General features: G+C 45.6%; 1 protein-coding gene across 1 annotated transcript; it reads left to right on the forward strand.

The window, feature by feature from the left end:
- The first annotated feature begins 4,195 nt into the window (after positions 1 to 4,195).
- LOC139803359 (phospholipase A2-like) lies at positions 4,196 to 17,660 on the forward strand. Its single transcript, XM_071759451.1, has 4 exons — positions 4,196 to 4,889; positions 8,102 to 8,267; positions 13,434 to 13,540; positions 17,426 to 17,660. Exons 1-4 carry the CDS (start codon positions 4,847 to 4,849, stop codon positions 17,587 to 17,589), a joined length of 480 nt encoding a protein of 159 aa, XP_071615552.1. The 5' UTR covers positions 4,196 to 4,846; the 3' UTR covers positions 17,590 to 17,660.
- The last annotated feature ends 321 nt before the right edge of the window (positions 17,661 to 17,981 follow it).

Raw genomic sequence — 17,981 nt, forward strand, 5'->3', positions numbered from 1 at the left:
AAAAATAGACTTCAAAACACACATCTGAACAAATATTTTAATGGGCTCCAGAGTCTGGATGAGTGTAATGAATCTTGGTGCCATTGGTATGAACTGGTATCATGGATCTTCCAGCTTTGCCTTGGACTAGGGTTCCTGTTAAATGGACACAGATATTTATGTTAGATGTTCTTTTTCAGGGAACTTAGAGGCATTTCAGGAATTTGTCTTGTATATCAGAGCCTGCATTCATCTGCATGTGTGTGTGATGGAGGTGTTCTCCCTGGTTTGTGCCAAGGGCAATGCTCCTAGGTGCTGATGGCAGCAAGTTCCATATTGCTAGGACAATGATGTCCTGGCTACCTAAAGCCAAGGGAGATTGCAGTCTTGGAAAACATTTTGTGGTTGTGGTCCCATTGCCTTGACAGATGCAGTAGGTGATGTGAAGTCCCCCAAAGCCCAGTGGTTTCTGGAGGGCAGGAGATCCTCTCTGTTCCTGAGTGAGCTGGTCCTGCAGGTGGCAGAATGACTGCTTGCACTGCAGCAAAAGTGGAGTTACAGGCAGACCAGACTAGGAAATGGACACTTGTGAAGGCCTCAGCATTAAAGGTTGTGTCTCTAACACTTGGGATGATAAGACTGTTAAAGTCAGAAATGCCTTGATACTGTGACTGATGACGGCTGGGCCAGTCCCCCTGTGTAGTGACTGCACTCCCTCACAACCTCTCTCCACCTAATGAGAAAGCAGGAGGATGCCAAGGGGACACGTGCACCTAATCTCCTTTCAACGGGTTGTGTCTCCTCTCCCCATGCCCCATGGAAGGGGTATGTGAAGGGATGCAGCTCTAGGTTTGACGTGTTATGAACAGGGCTTGAGCTGTCATAGATCCTCACAAGGACCTGAGGAAGCTGTGAAGAGAGACCAGAGCCTGACAGGATCTTGCATCTCTGCCTGAGCACATGGCCAACAGCATTTGGCCCATTGTTTGTTCCAGCTCCAGCAAGTCACACAAGAGAGAAGCTACTGTTTTTTCAGCATCTCACATCACTGCCTTCAACATCCATCATTTTCTTTATCCCAAGCACAGGAGTCGTGGCAGCTCTGTCTGCCTTCCAGTAGCAGTACATGTAGACCATCAGGTCCACTCCTTTCATGGCAGGAGTGTGAGCAAGTGTGCGGAAAGGGCACATTTTTTCATGTGGAAATTTCTTCTCAGGGGAAGGCCAAGACAGTCAGAGCGCCTGCAGAGACTGTAGCAGGTCCAGAGGAGGGCCACGAAAATGATCAGGGGTCTGGAATACCTCTGCTATGAAGACAGGCTGAGGGAGCTGGGGTTGTTCAGCCTGGAGAAGAGAAGGCTCCAGGGAGACCTAATAGAGACCTTCCAGTATCTGAAGGGGCCTACAGAAAGTCTGAGAGGGACTGATTGCAAGGGTCTGCAGTGATAAGATGCAACGGTTTTAAATTGGAGAAGGACAGATTTAGATTGGATGTTACAAAAAAGTTTACCATGAGGGCAGTGGATAAATAGAACAGGTTGCCCAGGGAGGTAGAACCATAGAATTTGCTGAGTTGGAAAGAACTAATCAGGATCACCAAGTCCAACTCCTGTCCCTGTGGAGAGTCCCCCAGGATCACACCATGTGCCACATTCCCTGTGGGAAAAGCCCTTGGCCTGGGCAGCAAACACATCAGTGAACCTGCTGGTGCTGAGCGGGGACCTCTTCCTGCTGTTGGCGGTGACCTCAAGAGAGAAAACTTGATATTTCATCTGAGGAAGAACAGCTTCTATGGGATGAAGGACAGCCCGGCTCCTATAAGAACATCCATCATCTTGAACCTCATGGGGTAAACACCCAGCAGCAGTCTGTATTGCTGAGTTTGCTGAGATGACACCCAACACCCTCATGTGTTGTCTGTTGCTACTAGCGAGAAGTGGAGCTCAACCAGGTAACGTGCAAAACACTCGTGAAGGGATGGGATCAGGGAATTCATTTTGTTTCCCTGAACAGTAAGAAAAGGGCTATGAAGATCATCATAGGGCTGGAGCACTGTTCCTATGAAGACAGGCTGAGAGTGTTGGCGTTGTTTTGTTTTGTTTCCTAGCCTGGGGAAGAGAAGTGTCCGAGGACACCTTATAGAGGCCTTCCAGTACCTGAAGGGGCCTACAGGAAATCTGGGGAGAGATGTTTTACAGGGATGTGTGGTGATAGGACAAGGGGTAATGGCTTAAAACTGAAAGAAGGGAGATTTAGAATAGGTATTAGGAGGGTGATGAGACATTGGAACAGGTTGCCCAGGGAGGTTGTGGCTGCCCCCTCCCTGGAAGTGTTCAAGGCCAGGTTTGATGGGGCTTGGAGCAACCTGGTATGGTGGGAGGTGTCCCTGGCCATGGCAGAGGGGAGTGGAAATAGGTGATGTTTAAGATCCTTTCACCCCTAACCATGCTATGAGTGTATGATTCTAAAAATGCCAGTACACTTGCCACAACATAGCAAGACCACAATTAGCACTTAATACTATTTAGTAAATATGCTGATTAAGTTAGGCAACAGTAATCAGTAATTGCACGGGTAAATAGAAAACTCGATCAGTCATCACTGTGAAAAAATCATAAGGAAACAATACATGGATTCTAACATAATATAATAATTATTATAATAATTAACATAAAAGGTTGGATTTGGGCATCTCTCCCTAATGTCCTATAAAAGTCTTCTTCCAACATTGCAGATACATCTGGCAGTTGAAAAGGTCTGGATTTCCTTATTTCATTTTTATTACTGACCTGGGGCCAGAAACCTGATCTATTTTATTATATGGGGGCAGGAGGCTGTAAGAAAGGGAAGACAAGAATGAAACTGTGGTCTGAAAATTTGTAATGCTTTTTTCCTCAGTTTTGTAATTCAGGAAGGAATTCTCGTCTTGAAAGGACAAGATTAAATGTAGGTTTTCAAACCTAAATTACTCTGATAAATCCAAGTTATAGAGTAGACACTCTGGCACTCAAAGGCATTTCCCTGGGTTTTAAGGACCCCAGGAATCCCATAAAGTAAGTACAGAGATTACTCACATCTCCCCCACAGTCCCCTCTTTAGAATGGGACCCACCAGGTATCTGTCAGGGATGGAGATTGCTGTAGCAGGGTGCCATGTTCAGTCAGGCCTCACACAGTGTTTCAGAAGCTGACTTCTTTGCACTTCTCATTTCAAGGACCTGCATTTGCAGAGTTCTCAAACACAGCACGTCTGCTTTCCAGCATCCTCCTTCCATGAACTTCTTCTATTCCGAAAGTTAAATATTAGCCAGAAACGGCTCACAGAAATAGGATTTGAATTTATTACTTGAGTAAATGTGTAATTACTGAAGGGGAGTTTCTGAGGGAGGAGGTGTAAGCTGTGCAGCTCCTCCTGAACCCCTGCAGTGTTGCGGGGGGCAGAGGGCAGGCAGATGAGGGCTCTCCTCCTGCCAGCACAAAGACCATCGCAGGGATTCCAGGCTTACAGTTGTCACGAGGTTTACCCAGTTCTGCTGTCTCTTTTACCCTATATCAAAGGCACCCAGTGTATATAGTATCTTGAAAACCTGCCTGGCAGCGTGCCAGCTGCTGCAGCAGGGCTGGTGTCATGGGCTGGCAGAAGACAGCTCCATAAATTACTCGCTGCTGACCTTTGATTTGAGTACCAGTATTTAGCAAGCAAATATTTAAAACCACACCATTAAGAAGAGAGGTGCAGCTTCACCATGGGGAGCTGCTGAGGAGGGCCAGGGCGGTGCAGGGGAAGGACAAGAAGACTTCCTCCCCAGCTCTCCCTCTCCCAGCAGAACAGATGCCTCTGCCCACCATGCCCACACTAGGAAAAAGGCAGGTGCTTAGACCCCTTGTACCAAGCAAGGCAGGAATTTTCAAGCCCTGGAGGGCTGGGTGAAGCTGATTTCAACCCCAAAGGCAAAATAACCACGGCCATCCCTCTGGCTCACGTGTCCTGCTGTCCCACACAAGCGGGGGCTGTGTGTCAAGGGGCACTTTGCCAGTCTGGCTGCCCGGTGTGACCAGAGCATGGCTGGCCCTGGGGGACTGTCCCCAGCTGTGTGTCTGCTGCTGTGGCTGGGACTCATCTGCTGACATTCTTCAAGAAACCAACCGGTGTCTGTCAGGTGCAGCAGCAGGCCAAGAGGGTATTTTTCCCTGGGGTGTGGGGCAGAATTAGCTTTCTTGGTCAGTTTATAATTAGATACTTGAGCCTAACAGTATTCTTTCTGTTGGATTTTTATAGTTTTGTCTCTTCTTTTTTAAACGTGCAAAATAATCAGTCTTAAAAAAGACAAAAACAAAAAACAACTTACCCTGAAAAGAGTGATCTATAAAAAGAGAAAATCCTTGCCAGGGGGACACCACAGCAGTGAGACCAAGCCACAGAAAGCCCAGTCTCAGGCTTCCTTTTCCTGCAGCTACTCAGAGGTTAACCAGGGTCTGTAAGCAAACAGCTTAAAGAAGGAGCCCAGCTTAGTGCCTGGGTGTCTCAGACTATCCCAGGGATCGCCAGCCTAATGCCCTTCCAGCAGCCCCTCCCTCCCAGAGGCAATGCCAAGCAAACAGAGCCAGACCTCGCCCTCTCCCCAGGCAGAGAGGAACCCACTGAAGGGACAGATTGGATGCAGGCTGGGGCTCAGGGACATCACAGAAGGGGGTGTTCCACTTCGTACGGGCGCAGAGCCACGGATATATAAACCCTGGAGCAGGAGCCTGGGAGGATTGTTTAACACACCCACACCTCGTCTCAGTTGGCAGCGTGGCGAGGTGCTGCCAGCCATCCCGGAGGCTCAACCCCAGCGTACGTACAGGAGCAGAGGAGCAATCTGCCCATGGCCTCCCGCCAGCTGCTGATACTGATGCTGCTTCAGGCAGGTGAGTACCACCTCCCTGCCAGCGAGCTCGGTCCCTTCTCCCTCCCCATGCCTTGCTCAGCCCTAGGACAGCCATCTCCCCAGGCCGTCAGCTTTCCCGGTATCACAGCAGGCATCTTGGGGTGGTTTGCTGTGGAGAGGAAAAAAAAAAGCTGCTCGCCTCTTTTCAACATTAGCGAGGGGCTGTGTAGGTGAGCTGCCTGCCTGCCTCACTGCCCTGGCACTTTACAAAGCTGTGGCTGTAGAAACATGGGTCATTTTCTTTTTGGATTGTTTTCTGCTATGAAGTTATTGGCATCTGTGTTTCTTCATAGAAATCCCCTCTTTTTATATGGGTGACCGGAATAAGCAGTCTCAAAGTGATCTGAATTTAAAATAGTTTTTAAAAAGCCTGTTATAAAAAAGTTGTAACTGCCAGCTAACATCGAGTCCCTAGACACAGAGGCAGCACCACACTAATCTGGCAGGTCTGAGGTTATACCTGCAGTAGTTTGAAAAGAAAACCCCAGCCCTTGCCTTAACCACTAGCAAAGGCTGCCCATTTAAGCACAAAATAAAAAGAGAAAAGTTGTTGGATCTACATCTGCTCACTTCTCTGCAGCTATATTCTGCGATAACTCACCCCATTATTAAGGATAGATAATGTTTGGAGATGCTCCTAATGGGAGCTGTGGCTAAATGCAGGCTGCTGTGGAGACTAAGGCTTCTTCAGGGATTTCCCAGCTGTATTGGTTTGGCTGCCCAGCTTAGAAAAAGCAATTTCAGTTCTTGGTCAAATTATTAGCCCTGCACCTGAATATTGGAATGTACTTTGCTGGGGCTGACCCTCTTCAGCTGCAAAAGCTCACTGCCAGCTCAAAGCCCAGCCTGCTTTCAAAGAACTGAACAGCAACATCAGAGGCCACCTGGATGCTCACGATATTTCAGGCTCTCAGAGAGCACACAGCCCTGAGCACTGTCTTTTGGTCTCAGTTCCCTTAGGGGCTTTCTCTCTGCTTTCATGAGCAGCTCTGCACTGTAATTACAGTTCCTTGATCCTCAGACAGAAGCCCAAAAGAAGAATGGCCTTTCTTCTTCTGGGTGAGGTGAGGTTACCTTACACCAACCTCGGCAGTTTTCAGCCAGCAGACCAAGTCCAGAGGTCCTAGCTAAGAGGTCAGCAAAAGACAGCTGAAAAAAATCCACAAGCTGCTAATCAGGAGGCCTGAGTATCTACAAAGACGTTTCTGTCTCCACTGGAACATTTTTGGTGTCTGTAAACTGAAACAGGTTGAAAAAGCATGATTTTAAACCCAAAATCCAGAGCAGCTCATTGCTTCTAGCTCCAGAGACCCCTGTTTAGACAGGGGAAATGGTTCATCTCCTTAGTCTCAAATAACACCCGTCTAATGCGTTTTTAGCACGAAACCTGAACACTCAAGCAGTGTTTAGGTGAGCAGCGTGGTTGCTTTCTCAGGAATGTGCATTTAATCCCCAAGGAATGCCCCGGGAAGCACGACTAGGCTGTGCAAAATTCTGCGGTGGGACAGCCCGAGGTGCCAATCACCAGGGTGAAAAATGGTGGAGGGCAGAGCTCATTCCTGCTGGGGGCTCAGGCTGCCAAGAAGGAGCAAAGCCCTGCCTTGTCCTTCATGGGGAGAGACCCTCCTCATCCTCGCTGGGGGCTTGGATCAGGCCGGGAGAGTGAGCCAGATGAGGAGATGGGGGGAGAAGCCCAAGCAGGGGGATTAGAGGCTAGGTTTTAAAATGAAAGAAACTGTTTTAATAATAGTATTGAGTCCTCGGGTGGTTTAGGGGATTAAGTAGTCCGTGTTTGCACAGCACTTTGAAGAGGTCAAGCGTGCTGCAGTACTGGAAGCAGGTGACAAAGCAACTTCAGTGGCAGGTCCCCAGCTCCCAGGTGCCACCTCCCTCAGTATCCAAGGGCTCCCCAGAGTGTCCCCTTTGAGGCAGGCTTTTCTTTTTTGGAGGAGCTGTGCATGGGTGAGTCAAGCAGGTGTGAAAAGCAATCAGTCTGAGGGGTGCCATGCTACTGGTGAGCAGATTTACAGTGCAAGATAAAGCAGAGCAAAGCACGCTTGGTCCTTCACAATAAACCCAGGCAAGAAATCCTCCAATCTGCCACTATGGTTAACATGATAAGCATCAATGTTTGCAGCTGAGCATGACAGTGGTTTGAGTGTTAGGGGCAGGGTACTCTTGGTTTCTGTAACTGTTACTGCAAGGTAGAGTTTGTGGTTTCTAAAAAAAGTCACCAATTACCATGTGGAATCACAACACTGTTTTGAAAGACTTGTAACTCAAAGAAGTCCAAACAGGTTTGGTCATTCACACACTTCAGCTGACAGAGAACTCCTTTTTTTTTTTTTTTTTTATTTTTCCAAATTAATGCAGCCAACCTAATATTACTTAAATGGAAAGTCATAATGGAAACGGATGTAAATGTTGCCAGCACTTCCAAATGCTCAAAAGAAAGCCACTATATGTGCATCTTGGCTAATGTAGGCACTCTGTCCTTAACAAAGTATACCTTAAGGGCTTGGGGACTTGAAGCTATCCTTGTACATAAATTAATAGTAGCATCAACTCTTTGCCATCCAGAGAATGGATTAAAATATTGTGAATAATAGGGGAAATGTATAATATAAGATACCTTGGGCAACATAGAAACCTCTTTTTTTTTCTTTCTTCTTTTTTCTGTAGAGCCCAGATAGGTCTAGTTGTTTGCTTATCCTCTGCTGCTTCCAGTCCCACTTGGGACCATGGCACAGCTAGCAGGCTTTCCTTAGTCTGGGAGCTCTGGTGTGCCATGTAGCCCAGCTGGCTCTGCAGAGTGATGGCAGAAGCCCTACAGAGCTTAACACCTTGAGCTCCCTGATGTGCAAAACCAGGCACGCTGCTCCCAGATATATAATAGGGCTGCAATCACATGCTAGCTCACCAGTGGTTGTAAGTGTTGCTTGATCTAAGCTCGCTCTGCCAAAGTACCTTGCTTAGGTATTTCTGTATTTACCTCCTGGATAGCCCAGCTCTCAGGTAAAGTCCCTGCAGAGCCCCCTTTGCAGGGTGAATGCCATGGCTAATTAGATTATCAAGGCTGCACCCAACAAAACAATCAAGACACACGCAAAAAAGATCTCCCTTTGAGAATTTTAAGAAAATCAGCATCAGGCAGGTTTAATCCTGGTGTGAAGCCGTGCCCTGTCTTTACAGTTTGGAGAGGTGCTCTGGGAAAATCTCATTCGCTGCGCACCCGAGGAATCATCGAGTTGGCAGGAGCTATATCGTGTGGCACGGGACGATCTCCCCTGGCATACATTGGCTACGGATGCTACTGTGGACTGGGAGGACAAGGCTGGCCTAAAGATAGGACAGACTGGTAAGAAACTCAACTCTGTGTCCAGAAGCAGGGCAGATCTCCCCACTCTTTACATTATTGCCTCGTGGAGAGGGAACTTAGCATAAAACCGGGCAATTATGAGTGAGGACCCAAGTATGGCTCAGGGTTTGAATGAGGGTTTAGCCAGCTTTTGGATGACAGCAGAGTTCTTGGGGACCTGATACTGTGTGGGATGGAGGGCAAAGGAGGAACCAGGGTGTCATTTCCTGCAATAGCTACGTGTTTATTCATAGAAAGCAAGCCCTGCCTGAAAGAAAGGTGGGTGACCAAGGTATCCAGAGAGTTATTCGTTGCTGCGAATGACACCCATGGGAATATCAATGTTGATCCCCTGGAAGAAATCCTAGTCATTTCCAGGAGTAATCAAACCTGTTTCCTTCATTGCTTGTTAGTTCACACTGGATCAGAGAAGAACAACAACAGAACAGAGCATGGTGTTATTTCCCCTCTTGATTCTTAGTCGGGAAGATGCTGTGCTTGTTATCCCCAAGGCTAAAAGCAGTGTGTCTAGTAAGATGCAACCAAAGGTTTCTTTCTTGTACTTCTTAATTAGCTTACATGTAAATCTTGAGCATAGTGGACTTGTGTGCTCTGAGCCTGCTGTTTGCAGTCTTTTCTGGTTTTAAGCCTAAAAGTCAGAACACACAAATCTCTTTATCATCAGCCAATAGGCCAGGTGTTAAATGTAGGCGAGTGCTGCATTTAAGGGGGGTGAGGGCAGTGTGAAGCTCACTGGGAAGGAAACTGAGGTTTACAGAATACCCATCTGGTGGAGACATTTTGCACTCCTGCAAACAAAACTTTGCTTAAGTGGCAGGACTGAAAAAGGAAGAAAAGATGCTTATGTTAAAGGCCAGCTCCTCTGTGGCCATAACAGACCAAATGTTCCCCAGAACTAGTGAGGGTGTCTTCATTAACACAGCAAGAAGTTTCACTTCCCAAACCCTCTTGACACATCTTGTCACATCTGTCACATTCGTGCCAATGAAACATTTCAGCTTGACAGTATGGGACTTACAAATAATGACTAAGTGCCTACAAAGTGCCATTAGCTTTCAGGTGAAGAGATTTCTTATAATTTTCAGTAATATCTCTTGACCTACTTATCAATACCTAGAGCAGTGTCTATAAATGTGTTTTTTATCTTTGTTAGCCCTGCCAACACTCATAATCAGGCCTTTAAAGTAAACCACGACTTCATAAATTTGAAGTAATTCTTTAACTAAAAGCCTGAGTGGAGTCACCAAAAAGCTATTTTCCATAGAATTTGGGTAACTTTGGGAGCAGTGAGTTGTCAGCGCTCCTGAAGACAGACAGAGGGAATAAAATACATCTGCATGCCCATCACCTAGTGGTTTTACTGCTGTTTGATTTCCCTGGGATGTAGATTTTATCCTAATGGCAGAAAACGAAGATCTGCAACTGGAAAATTCCTATCAAAAATAGTTTGTAAATAGGAATCTTTTAGTTCCTTTAAATGCATTCATTATTATTCCTCAGCTGCAATGCTTGGGTGAAAAAACAAAACCAGAATGACAACAAAACCCAGAAAGGCTTTTAGTTAGGTCCTTAGCTAGGAAGAATCAGCAATCCCTCACTAGATTTAGCCTTAAAATTTGCTTTTTTACGGTTGCTATTAGAATCTTCCAATATCTGTGACTGTAAACTTCAAAAAATCTGTGTGGATGAGTACTCCATGCCTGTCAAAGTGACCACATTATTTTTCATATTTGCCATTCTAAGAAGAAAGAAGCAGAGTGGCAAAACTACAGTCTGTGAGTGACAGACACTGAAAACACTCACCCCCTTGAAACTTCTAGGTTTGTTACTGGGACCAATGCAAAAGGAGTAATTTTCTTGTGAGTAATTCAGTCAATCTGTCTAGACAGGGCCAGAATGCTTTTAAGTACCTCTCTTTTATGGGAAAACTAAAAAAGTCATTGAGTTGGTAATCCTTTTATAAGGTTTATTCCACACACTGACTTTGATGTGGTTTGTAATTACTTTTCCCCTTTTGTTCCACTCTCACAGTCCCATCCCCTCAGGACATAATGGCATTTCTTCTGCATAAAGCATATAGATTTGCTTCTTCCTATTTCTATTCCCCTGGATTTCTGCAGCACCCATTTTCTGAAGCAGGACCTGAAGGTGCTCAGCATTTCCCCAGAAACACCAAATTCTGTGAAAGGAAGGGTGGCATGTATGGCTCATCCAAGTCCTGGCAAACTCACAGGAAAGTGTAAGAATTCCCTTAATTTGCAGACTTATTAAAGCAAAACAAGACACACAATGTGACAAATGCAATGTGGCAAATTCTTACCTTAATGACATTTGCTCCATGGCAAGGGTCTGGCCAGATGATCCCTGAGGACCAGCCAGAGCTGTCTGTGTCCATTAGGGCTGCCTCCACGCCCTGATGAGATGAAGAAGTTGCTTACTGACCAGATAACACAGTTGTATTTGTTTTCCATACCTGCTGACCAGTGCTCTGCCAGAGTGTTGGCTGACTCTGATTGTGTTGGGCTAACTGAGCCTTAGCAGGTTATTCAAAGCTTAACACCACAGTCTGTCCCAGGTGCAAGAATGGGCATTTCCAGACGGGATGGACCATCAAAGGTTGCAAAGGACAATGATAGGTTTCCTCGCTCTTAATTCCCTGACAGTTCTTATCAGCCAAAGTTGTCTTCCTTTGTGCTGTTGTAAGCTACCTCTCTGCAGTAATGCATATCAGCAGATGGAGATGGTGTAACTGAAAGCAGAATTGTGCCCCAAATCCTGGGGTCCTGCAGAATTCTTGCAATTCCCCTGATTTTGCCAAGCCAGCTAAGGAGCAACAAGTTCTCACAGCTAGCTAGCACACCCCTCTAGGGTGCTTTTGGTTGTCCTTGTGAGATTCGCAGACCATCTTTTGCCCCCTCCAAGATATTTTCTCATTTTTATTCTACCTGTTTTTTCTGCTTGCTCCCTCTGGATCTTCATGAAGATTCATTTAATTCCCTTGGCCCACAGGTTTCTAACTCCTCTCTTTGCCCATCCAGCTTTGCACTGTCCCACCTCCTCACAGCCTTCCATCACTGACACCAACTTTACTGATTTCACCACCGATTCACCCTTCAGACTTCACAAACCCTACAGTTTCAGCAGCTGACATTCCACTTCAGCTCATCCTGATTCCTGGCTCCCCATTGTGGCCTCTTCTGCTCTGTCCCCCATATCCAAGACACCCATGATGGGGCTGCTCTGCCATCTGCCACCCTGAGGATGGGTGAAGCAGTGCTGCAGCTTCACCTCTGTACCCCAGCGTGCCCTGGGCTACTGAGACCTCAGTCAGTAGGGAAAGCACCCTGGACAAAATTCAGCCTGCTTGTAATCACAGGGGTTGCATAAAGGCTGAATTTGAGCTTACTGGTCTTATTCCCTTGTCTCTTTCACACAATTCACCTGATCTAGTACCAGTCATTTTGTTAGAATTTATGTCAGTGGTGGATCTTCTTTGCACTTCAAAAATTAAATTATTTAATATATTTTTCCTGGGCTTTATAATCTCAAAGACCCCACCAGCGTTCATATCCATAAACCAGTTTCTGAAAGGGCAAAAGCCCTGTTTCCTGCACAAGGGAATTTTATCCTTCTTGCAGGGTTGTTCAGCTTTTCCAAAGTGACATAATGATTCTGGAGGAGGCTGAGAAGAGACCTTATCATTCTCTACAACTATGTGAATGGAAGTTGTAGTGAGGTGGGGGTTGGTTCCTTCTCTATAGTAACAAGTGACAGGATGAAAGGAAATGGCCTCAAGTTGTGCCAAAAGAGATTTAGATTGGCTATTAGGAAGAATTTCTTCACTGAAAGGGTTGTCAGGCACTGGAACAGGTTTTCCAGGAAAGTGGTGGAGTCACCATCCCTGGAGGTATTTACTAGACATGTAGATGTGGTGTGCTCTGGGACATGGTTTAGCACTGGACTCAGTAGAGTTAGGTTAATGGTTGGACTTGGTGATCATAAAAGACTTTTCCAACCAGAACAATTCTATGATTCTATAATCCCAGACTTTCATTGGCTTTTCAGGTACACTGGCCTCAGGTCTTAAAGGTAACAATCAATGCCTTCAGCTGGATTTGGTACGCTGTGGACAGCCAGCACAGCCATGCTCTCTTTTGCCCACCTTATCAGTCTCTTGAACAGATTCACATTAGAACTCAAGAGCTTCTCTAAAATCTGTCTGCTCTTCACTCACTCTTATGATAGCCCTTCTGGATGCCCCCCATTAGTAGAGCCATTTCTCTGTGGAGTCCCAATGATCTTGCAGGGACAGCTTCTGGTAATGCAGAGGAACCCTCCTCCCACTCCTCTGACCTTGCATCCTTGCTGAAATTACCTTTGTTATTCATCAGAGGACCTCTCTAAGTCCTCAATCTTTCATCAGTGCATTTTGGGTCCCTAAACTGCCAGAATAAAACTCAAATCGGGTCAAGTTTTCTGAAGTGATTGACAGTGAGAATTATCTCACTAACTAGCCTGTAGGAGAGGCATCACCAGCTGTGCCAGTCACTCTCAGCTCTCTGAGTGGTGAATGAAAATCAATTGCAGTTTCAAATGTGATGGTTTTCACCTGTTTTAGATCCATAGTATGATAATATGAACTTTACTCCAGATGTGCAGAAAGGGAGTACAGGTCTGAAGTTAATTGATGTGCATTCCACCATTGAGGCTGATGAGTCCTTAGCCTCAGAAACTGGATAAGCCAAAAGGTACACAGCAGGCACAATTGAACTGAAGAGATGAAGCTACTTAGTGATGGTTAGGAAGGCAAAAAAAATCCCAGCTCCTAATTCTGTGATGGGTCTAAGCCTAAACTGGTGAGCCACAGTCACTCACCTCATAGTGAGCTTAACAAGGATTGACACCTGCCTTTCTGAGGGCAAAAGCCTGGGGGAAGAAGCACTGTGCTCATGGGAGCAAATATGGCATTAATGATCTTGTGAGCCATGTGAACTTTCAACGAGTTGCTGGGACATTTGGTTTATCAGCAGATGATGGGGAAAACATCCTGTGAGTGGAGCACTCCTGGAGGATGTGCAAACGCCCCTAAGTGAAACATTCAGGAGGGAGGAGGACATCCCAGCTCTACTTTCTATTCTCTCCCAGGTGCTGCCACAGACATGACTGCTGCTATGATAAGGCAGAGAAGGAAGGCTGCAGCCCCAAGTCACAGCGATACCAGTGGGCATGTGAAGAGAACACTGTGCAGTGTGGTAAGGAAATGGTAGCTTGTCTAGGGTTTATTTTGCTCCTTCCTCTGCACTAGGCTGACCAAAGACCTCTGTGTGCCTCAGAGATAGGTCTGTGCACACTGAGATGGTTTCAAAGCCATTTTAGGCAACGTCTGTTCTCCTCCAAGCTCTTTGCCCACCCCTTGCCTGGATTGCTGAGCTTGCCAAGGGTCCCCAGCTGGAGCTGGGAGGAAGGCTGGAGCCCCAGCACCACCCATCCCAGTAAACCTGAGTCCTTTCCAGGCTGAAGAGCAGGGAGTCATGAGCCTACAAGCCATCTGTTTGGCAAGGATGCAGATGACTCTCTGGGGGCTCTCTGTCCACCCACATTAAATAAATCTGCTCCTCACCAGTGCTTTCCTAAAGCTGTGCTCAGGTCTGCCTGGGACCACTTCTGCAGGGGTGGTTTTCCCATGGCAGTTTTGTCCTTCCCTCCAGCAGGACTCTCTGCTGGCTTACTTACTATTATGTACTGCTAGAGAAGAACTGTGCTATTATCCATATCTGTAAGGTTAAATAGGGTGCCAGCCTGAATCTTTGCCTTGTGTGGGACTCCAGCCCAGTGGGGCTTCAGTGGGGATTTTGAAGCTTGCAGACTTAAATGCCTTTGAGTGCCACAGGCATAAAGCAACTGTAGGCTGTGCTCAGCTCTGCAGCTGGTACCCAGTGAAGAAGGTCTTGAATTGCACAGTCACAGCCTGTCAGTACCTCAGACCAGTTTGTTTTGACATACACCAGACAATTTGAGTCTTAGAATTTTGTCACTTCTATTTCTAAGTCTCCAAAATGTCCCTGATGGATAAATCCATTGTAGAACACTTTGGAAGCTTGAAAAGAAACATGTGAGACTAAAGCTTGTCCCCATACCATCAAAGTTATTTTCTTGAACATTTAAAGTCTATGTCTATGTTGTCAGAAGACCATACTCTACTGGTGCAATCTGAAGATGCTCAAGCAGCTGAAAATGTGCCAGCAGCTACAGAATATGGCACAACAACAGAATATGGCAGCAACATCTTCAGTTGCTTTCTTCCAACTGCCAGAGTAACCTATTAAATACAAAGGCCTGGCTAAGGAACATATTGTTTTAATTAGCAACTGCTCTTCTTCTCACTTACACATATTTCCACAGCTGGCTGATATTTTCTGCTACCTATTCTGGTGTGGAAAAATGTTTCTCATTTCTCTTTGCTGTGGATATGAGACATATCATCGAGTCCATGAGACATGTGCAATGTATGTCCCACAAGAGTGCACTGGACTGCAGTTGTTCCAACCTGACTCACAAGCATTGGTTAAATAAATGTCATTAATCCTCTAACTGGTGTCCAGGCAAGACCTGAGAAGTATCCATCATCCTTTTTTGCTACAAGCCCTCAGCAGGCTTCACTTCCCCTGGCATCCCCCATGAGGAGGGATGGTAAGTGTGAGAAACTGGGTCCTGCGTTTGTGTTGCAACAGCTCCCTGCAAGCTTCAGGCTTGGGGAAGAGTGGCTGGAAAGCTACCCAGAGGAAAAGGACCTGAGGGTTTTGATTGACAGCCAGGTGAACATGAGCCAGCAGTGTGCCCAGGTGGCCAAGAAGGCCAATGGCATCCTGGCCTGTATCAGGAACAGTGTGGCCAGTGGGAGAAGAGAAGTGGTCATGCCCTTGTACTCAGTACTGGGTTCAGTTTTGGGTCCCTCACAACAAGAAAGACACTGAGGATCTGGAATGAGTCCAGAGAAGGGCAACAAAGCTGGTAAAGAATCTAGAGCACAAGAAGAGCAGCTGGGGGAATCAGGGTTGTTTATCTTGGAGAAAAGGGGGCTGAAGGGAGACCTTCTCACTCCCTACCTCTACTTGGAAGGATTTTGGACTGAGGTGAGGGTCAGTCCCTTCTTCCAAGTAACAAGAGATAGAACAAGAGGAAACAGCCACAAGTTGTGCCAGGGGATGTTCAGTTTTGATATTAGAAGAAAACTCTCCATGTGAAAGGGTTATTAAACACTGGAACAGGATGTCTAGGGAGGCTGCTGAATCACCATCCTTGGAGGTATTGAGAAGACATGCAGATGTGGTGCTTAGGAACATGGTGTAGTGGTGGACTTGGCAGTACTGGGTTAATGGTTAGACTTTGGTTTGTCTTCTCCAAACAAAACAATTCTATGATTCTATAAATGCCTTCTGAAGGTAAATTTCCTACCTCAGACTGTAGCACAGCTGCTTTTACCAAGGTGTGAAGGTCTGATCCCATTCAGACAAAAGGGAAGAATTAAATTTCCAGGCATGCTTTCTGTGCCTAGGGTAATGACGCCCAGAAACATCAGAAACAGGTCTGCCTGCACTGTCCTTTCTATGCAAGAGGAAACAAATGCCTGTTGGCTGGCAATGAATCACAAACACAGATTTTTTTCAGTGAATTAAATAGAAACTCATTTTACCTGGGACCTTTCATCCCGCTTTTTGCTACTGTTATGTAGTTTATGGAAATGAAAAAATGAATGAAATTAAATGAAATGAAAAAAGTGGGGAAAAACCATCTTTATCAGTTCAGGAATTCTCTCATATGTAAGTGAATTCCATTCACTAGATACCTGGACACAAAAAAGGCTGTATGCTGTGAGGGATGGTCAAAAAAAAAACGTTCTGGTCTAACAGAAATGACTGCCAGGCCAAACCCTTGTACTCACATTGGACCGACAATGTTTGGCATAGCACAGGAAGCACTCCAGGAGCAGAAGGCAATGAGAAATCAGACAAAACTGGTAACTAGGGAAAAAAAAGGACTTACTGTAGAGTCCTCATCAGTGGGACCCTTGAAACACTTCCTACTGGTAAACAAGTGATTCTTTTGAGAATACATTAAGAAATATGGGTTCTTATTATTTATCAGATACAGGGTTAATCCGGCAAAGTCCAGTAAAATCTGGAAGGATTCCTGTACTCATTGCAGTTGGTTTTGGAGCAAAGCCCATACACACTGGTATAACGTTAACACTTTAAACTTAGCCTAGTGCAGGGCTACCATATATTAGGCAATGTATAGTACCAGTCTTAAATAAACAGGGCACTGTGCTTTGAAATAGTATTAGTCCAATGGCTGTATTAATAGCCACCTATAGATGGGATGGAGTTCATTAACCTAAAATCAGTCATTTACAGTGTAGCTACTTGAGCTAGCTTTGATGTACCATATGGTCCTTGCCTAGTCAGGCAGTCATTTAATTGCATTGTAATTATTTCCATATATATGACTTTGATGCATTTCGTTTGCTGCTGCCTCACAAAAATCAGGTACCTGACCCTGGTGCAGAGTTCCTTGGCTCCACTGCTGTGATCAGAGACATGTAAGAGCAACTCATGAAGCACAAATGAAGAATGGCCACTGGGTGCTTCTATCCCCTCAGGTTTCTGAATGTTGCTCTCAGAGGCTCCTCATTTCAAAGCAGAATTTTTCTTTTGAAATCATTCTGATTTGCAGAGGGAGGAGTTGGCAGCTGACTGAGTGAAGATGGAATATTTTTGTCTCAGGCTAAGCTGAATAATTTTCATTGCTATCTTTGGCCACTGAGCTAACCCCCCCTATTGTTCACACAGCTCTAGAAGTGGGGAGCACTCTGTACTGGGCAAATTTTTATAAGTATTGTCAGTTTACATTTAGCTGCTTTTTTCTGATGCTCTTGGTCACACTTAAGTTCAGACCTGTTGACAGACAGGAAAGAGAAGGGTCTGATCTATACAGCACATATGCTGGTCCTTCTCCCTGTAGGCACAACTTCTGTTCCTGAAGAACTGCCTTTTTGGGAAATGGTTCACTCCTAAAGCTTTTTCTTGCCTTTATGTGCTACTGAATCCCTCATCTTCTGCTCACATTTTCTTTTGCAGATAATCTGACAGACCGGTGTGAAAAAATGGTGTGTCTGTGTGACCAAGAAGCTGCCAAGTGTTGGGGAGAAGCTCCATACAACCCATATTTCATTCTCTGGCCAGACTTTTTATGTGGACAGACTCATCCCACCTGCCATTTCATATACAGGGGTCCAGAATAGTCTTCTTGGGACCTTTTTCTAACCCTTTGAACCTGAAGGTGCTGCAATAAAATTTTATCTCTTTTACCAGAGCTAGCAATGGTGTGAGAGAATTTCTGTCATGCCAGGTTTCATGGGAGGGAAGACGGAGTATAATATATGTTGAAGTAAGGATAAGATCCTGCTTTGATTACTGCCTTTGCAGAAACTGATGGATCAATATGCAAGTGCAGTGAGAACACATTACCCACTACCAAATGGGTTTTAGGTCTTTTCACACTGCCTGACCTTCTACTCTCATACTTTCACACATGATCTGGAGGATATGTAGGGACTTCTGCTGGCCTAGTTTGTAAAAAACTAAAAATCTATCTCTGTGAAAAGATACACTGGCCTTCAAAGATCTAAAGCAT

The sequence above is a fragment of the Heliangelus exortis genome, chromosome 1 (assembly GCF_036169615.1).
Source record: "Heliangelus exortis chromosome 1, bHelExo1.hap1, whole genome shotgun sequence".
In the NCBI taxonomy this organism is placed as follows: domain Eukaryota; kingdom Metazoa; phylum Chordata; class Aves; order Apodiformes; family Trochilidae; genus Heliangelus; species Heliangelus exortis.

What these genes read in the sequence shown, in the direction of transcription:
- LOC139803359 (XM_071759451.1), top strand. Translation starts at nt 4,847, where the DNA reads ATGGCCTCCCGCCAGCTGCTGATACTGATGCTGCTTCAGGCAG. An exon ending in CCTAAAGATAGGACAGACTG is followed by an intron (nt 8,268 to 13,433) that starts GTAAGAAACTCA and finishes ATTCTCTCCCAG; the next exon opens with GTGCTGCCACAGACATGACT. An exon ending in AGAGAACACTGTGCAGTGTG is followed by an intron (nt 13,541 to 17,425) that starts GTAAGGAAATGG and finishes TTTCTTTTGCAG; the next exon opens with ATAATCTGACAGACCGGTGT.